Source organism: Notothenia coriiceps, unplaced genomic scaffold (genome assembly GCF_000735185.1).
Source record: "Notothenia coriiceps isolate Sejong01 unplaced genomic scaffold, NC01 NC01_scaffold00026397, whole genome shotgun sequence".
Classification (NCBI taxonomy): domain Eukaryota; kingdom Metazoa; phylum Chordata; class Actinopteri; order Perciformes; family Nototheniidae; genus Notothenia; species Notothenia coriiceps.
This window is the reverse complement of record NW_011359098.1, coordinates 580-5,610: the sequence shown is the minus strand read 5'-3', so window position 1 is coordinate 5,610 and position 5,031 is coordinate 580. Positions and strand designations below refer to the sequence as shown.

At 39.8% G+C, this 5,031-nt stretch overlaps 1 protein-coding gene across 1 annotated transcript; it reads right to left on the bottom strand.

Moving 5' to 3' along the window:
- Positions 1–468: 468 nt before the first annotated feature.
- On the bottom strand, positions 469–4,592 carry LOC104956826 (ATP synthase subunit alpha, mitochondrial-like). The gene is made up of 3 exons (XM_010784375.1): positions 4,348–4,592; positions 4,021–4,222; positions 469–641 (listed from the first exon to the last, which is right to left on the bottom strand). The coding sequence occupies exons 1-3, from the start codon at positions 4,552–4,554 to the stop codon at positions 469–471; spliced, it is 582 nt and encodes a 193-aa protein (XP_010782677.1). The 5' UTR covers positions 4,555–4,592.
- Positions 4,593–5,031: the final 439 nt, after the last annotated feature.

Below are 5,031 nucleotides of genomic sequence, written 5' to 3'. Positions count from 1 at the left end.
ACTTGATGAACTGGCTGACGTTTTCACACAGCGACTCACATCCAGGCCAGTTACACACACCGTGCCCGTAGAGAGTGTGTGTGGCAGCGCGATCAGCTGTGACGGCACTGGATTAAAAGTATTATCCTGATTAAAAACTACAGCAACAAAACATGTTTTCTTTCATTTTCAGGTGACAGAAAATGACAGAGAGAGGTTGAGGAAAACAAATGGAAAACTATTTACTTTTGATTTTTGGGACACGTAGTCATGTAAACTTTTTTCTTTGCTGAACCACTTCAGGTGGTGGAACACAAAGCAAACAAACAAGACAAAATAAATCGTCCCGTGGGGAATTAACAGTGGAGCAGAACTGCTCCTCACCCGTACCTCGAGAGAAAGAAAATGTCTACAGATGACGAGTGTTTGATGTTTAGAAAGAAGCGGTATCAGTTCTTAAAATCACTTTACAGCACAAAGAGAGAAATCCTACCATTCTGCGCTGCGAGGAGACTGATGGTCACCGCTCGGCCTCCCGGTGACTTTAGCTGACATCATGTTGTAAGCAGAAGAGTCCTGATTGGCCTTCGATGTCATTTTATCTTCAGTTATTCCATGTGTGAGCTCTTTCCATATCTGCAGCATCTCTGCAGGGCTGAAACCTGCTAAAGCATAAAACAACGTATTGGATATTTCTCCATTTGAGAGTTTTGTTTTCATTGTTGATTGAGGAATCAGCAAAAATAATACATGATTTATTATCTCTAATACATTGGAAGCTTGGTGGCATATTTTTCCAGAATGATGATATTTTTTTGAAGATTATTCCTTTTCACACTTGCCCTTTTTTTTCATCTCTGCCCCTCATTAACACTGTTTCTACTGATTCCCGTCTGAGAGCAGTTTGAGGGCAGAAACAGGTAGATCAACTCTTTCATGACCTCATGTAACCTCTTCGCTGTAATCTAGGAATAACTATAATTAATGCTAGAAAGTGAGTCAAGTTTAATCGTCTTTTTTTAGGTTTCACTTACATCACTGTCTCTTTTGAGTTTAGTGCAGTCATGCAACTGATCGTAAAATCAACAAGGAACAGATCTGCCTGTGTGGAGCACTCACTCAGGGGCGCCGTAAGGGGGTGAAAAGTTAGGACAATTCTAAGGGCCCGTGACTGACAGGGGCCCAAACTATTTTAGAACATTAACATGGAGCCCAAAATCCCTGGCGGCGCCCCTGCACTCACTTACAACATTTGATCAGATACTTGTCCATGTTAGTGTATTATTGTGTCCTTGTGAAATAAAACAATATACTATAGTAGTCTTATGGGCTATTTCAGCCTTAAATTTGCAAACATTCAACACTAAAAACACATTGACTGTACAGGAAATGTAATCATGCATTACGTCAAAGTAAAACAGCTGACATTTCCTTTATCCAACATGAAGTGGAATTCTTTACCGAATGATTTAAAGGGCTGTAAGAAATGTTTTATGTTTAAGAAAATGTATACAGAAAGCGTAATTAGACAGTATGAAGTTGACTATTGATTGTGTTCTGGTTTTATGTTTCAGTATTTGTAAGCAACTGTGACTGAAAGAATATTGCTTTTATTTGACTTTTTAATGGTTATTTCATTTTTTGTTGTTGCTATTTTTTGTAAGAAGGGGAAGGTAAAATAAGATGTTCTTCTCCCTGCTCCTTTCCACCACGCGCTATAAAGAAAACAACCAGTATAAGTGTACATGTTTTGTAAAGTGTTCATTTTGTGTAAAGGTGAAGGAAGTCCCTCCCTTTCCTCCATGGGACCTTATTTCTGAAAAAGTATGAATTGAAGTCAATGGAGAGAGAGAGATTATGTTTCGATCCCGTTTGAATTGTGCCACGAATTACACATATGATGTTTGTCAATTTAAAAGATAATTTTGCAAGTCCAAAAAATATAAATGTGTCGTAAAACTGTGAAGTGACACTTTGTGTGAAAACGCTCAATGAACTACATCTCCCGTCTCGCACCACACACCAAGACGGCCGTCACGTTGGCACATTTAGCTTCTTTCTTCAGAATGAGGCGAAAAGTATTAAAAGAGGTGGAAAATCACTCCAAGTCTGGGCATGTTGAGAGCTGTACATACACACAAGGGGAGTTAGTCGGTTCATTAGAGCCAGCATGCGGGACCGGGACTCTGGGATTTGTAGTCTTTCTAGTTGTGTATTTTTCATAGTCTTATATTTCAACAGTTTTACGACAAACTGTGACTTTTTTGACATGGAAATTATTTTTTAAGATTGACAAACATCATATGTGTAATTCGTGGCACAATTCAAACGCGATCGAGAGATAATCTTTCTCTCTCCATTGACTTCAATACATACTTTTTCAGAAATAAGGTCCCATGGGTCGGAAGTAGATGGGCGGGACTTTGCCACTCTATATGTCTTGTAAAGTGTTAATTTTGTGTAAAGTCTACATGTTTTGTTTTAAAATAACTGCCATGTGTGGAATAAACAAATAAATCAATAGGGGGGTCATCATACCCTAACATTGCACGATTCTCAATACTACAAAACAATAAATCCCATGTACTTCAACATACATTTGCATACTTCTTTTCATGTCACAATTCTCTAATATCCATTTTATATTGATGTGAAGACATGTCATTGGGATTTATTCAAGCCTCTCAGCAAAAACTACATTTCACAAGATAACAATTTAACACACCGTGATAACAAAACGGTTTGTACGAATGTCTTTTTTACTTTATAGCGCTTGAACGCACCATTATTCAACTCTTACCGGCTGCTAACAGCTAATGTTAGCTAGCTTTTCAGCCGATATTTTGTTCACAATGTAGCATCATCAGGAGGAAAATAGGTCCTGAGATGCATTTTATGTGAGTTCACTGCAACCAAAACACTTTTTTGGTATCTCTATGACGACAGGAAATGTGTCTCGAGCCCTCGCAGCAACTATGCTCCTTTAGAAAAACAAGAAGGGTCAAATTTCGAGTATTCTGTCTGTAGGAGCCAAAATGCTACTTAGCCTGAGTTTGTATTATTATTATTATTTGTTTACGTCACTTTTATTTGTATTTGTTGAGCACTTCCGGCAATCGTCACATGGGTGCGGTTGGTGTATTTAGTATAGAATTTGTTTCTGTTGACCGTTTTTGTCCCTCCAACTTATTGGGTGTGTTGATTTTGTTTATTAAATATCTTCAACCTGTCTTTCTTCAGTATGGACTTTCTCATTGAAAAGGCGTCGCAGCATAGAGCCAAGCTTAGCCTCTCGGGACTCAAACTTAACGGGGATTGAGCCACCACACTGGAATCTATTTTCTCGTCACATCTCTAGTGATACGATCTGTCAGGTGATCACAGTCTAATCTGCTTCATGGCTTTGGTCTGAGCAGCAGAATTCTGACTATTTCGCAAAATCTCAAAATTCTGACTATTTCTCAAAATCTCAAAATTCTGGCTTTTTCTCAAAATCTAAAAATTCTGACTTTTTCTCAAAATCTAAAAATTCTGACTTTTTCTCAAAATCTAAAAATTCTGTATTTTTTCTCAATTCAGATTTTTTTCTCAAAATCTAAAAATTCTCTATTTTTTCTCAAAATTATGATTCTCAAAATCTAAAAATTCGGATTTTTAAAAAAAACTCCAAATCCTGACTTTTTTCTCAAAATCTCACATTGGCAATGTTGGCATCTATCTTGTACCAAATGTTTTGTTCTCGTTACATCTCTAGGGATGAAATGTGACAGGTGATCCCAGGTAAATCTAATCTGCTTCATGGCTTTGGTCTGAGCAGCAGAATTCTGACTCTCAAAATCCTGACTTTTTCTCAAAATCTAAAAATTCTGTATTTTTTCTCAAAATCCTGACTTTTTCTCAAAATGTTGTATTTTTTCTCAAAATTATGAATTTTTCTGACTTTTTCTCAAAATCAAAAAATTCTGTATTTTTTCTCAAAATCTCCAAATTATGACTTTTTTCAAAAAATCTCCAAATCCTGACCTTTTCTCAAAATCTCACATTGGCAATGTTGGCATCTATCTTGTACCAAATGTTTTGTTCTCGTGACATCTCTAGTGATGAAATGTGACAGCTGATCCCAGGTCAGTCTCACCTGCTTCATGGCTTTGGTCTGAGCAGCAGATCCGACTCGGGACACAGACAGACCGACGTTGATGGCCGGACGGATTCCTTTGTAGAACAGCTCGGTCTCCAAGAAGATCTGAGAGACAGAAACAGCTTTGATTACTCCGTGCAGGATTCATCTTGAGATCTCTGAGTCTCGTCTCCATTGCTTCAGACTTTTCCATCACTATTATTATTATAATAATAGAGTCCCGCCCTCACCTGTCCGTCAGTGATGGAGATGACGTTGGTGGGAATGTAAGCAGACACGTCTCCGGCCTGGGTCTCGATGACGGGCAGCGCTGTGAGCGAGCCGCCGCCGAAGTTATCGTTCATCTTGGCGGCTCTCTCAAGAAGACGGGAATGAAGATAGAAGACGTCTCCGGGGTAAGCTTCACGACCGGGGGGGCGGCGCAGCAGCAGGGACATCTGACGGTAAGCAACAGCCTGCAGGAAAAGGGAAGGGGGAGGATTTAGTTTCTGTTAAAAAAATATCACTGGTCCCCGGCTTGAGCTTGAATCTCAGGATCCATGTATCTGTGATCCTCTCCAGAATGGAAGTACCGTAATTTTCGGACTATAAGCCGCGCCTTTTTCCCCATTTTTCGACGCTGCGGCTTATATAACGGTGCGGCTAATCTATGGATTTTTACAGCTAACGGCCACCCCCTTTAACTCTATGGGCTCTATGGCCGGTCCGCGGACCCCCACCTTTAAGCGGCGGGTTCCAGCAGGAAAAGCTGGAGGCCGGAAAAGAGTGAGACAGGTAGCGCGCAAAAGTAAAAGTGGAACCGAGAGTGGTATGCCGCTGCTGCGGCTTATATTCAGGTGCGCCTTATAGTCCGAAAATTACGGTAGTCTTGACAGAAATCATTGGTGTGATCCTGAGAAATCTGTCCTCAGAAG

Excerpts from the sequence above, each read along its gene's own strand:
- LOC104956826 (XM_010784375.1), bottom strand. The coding sequence starts at position 4,554 with ATGTCCCTGCTGCTGCGCCGCCCCCCCGGTCGTGAAGCTTACCCCGGA. Across the intron at positions 4,223-4,347 it reads TCTCCATCACTGACGGACAG|ATCTTCTTGGAGACCGAGCT; the intron begins GTGAGGGCGGGA and ends TCTGTCTCTCAG. Across the intron at positions 642-4,020 it reads TAGATGCCAACATTGCCAAT|GTTTCAGCCCTGCAGAGATG; the intron begins GTGAGATTTTGA and ends ATGCTTTAGCAG.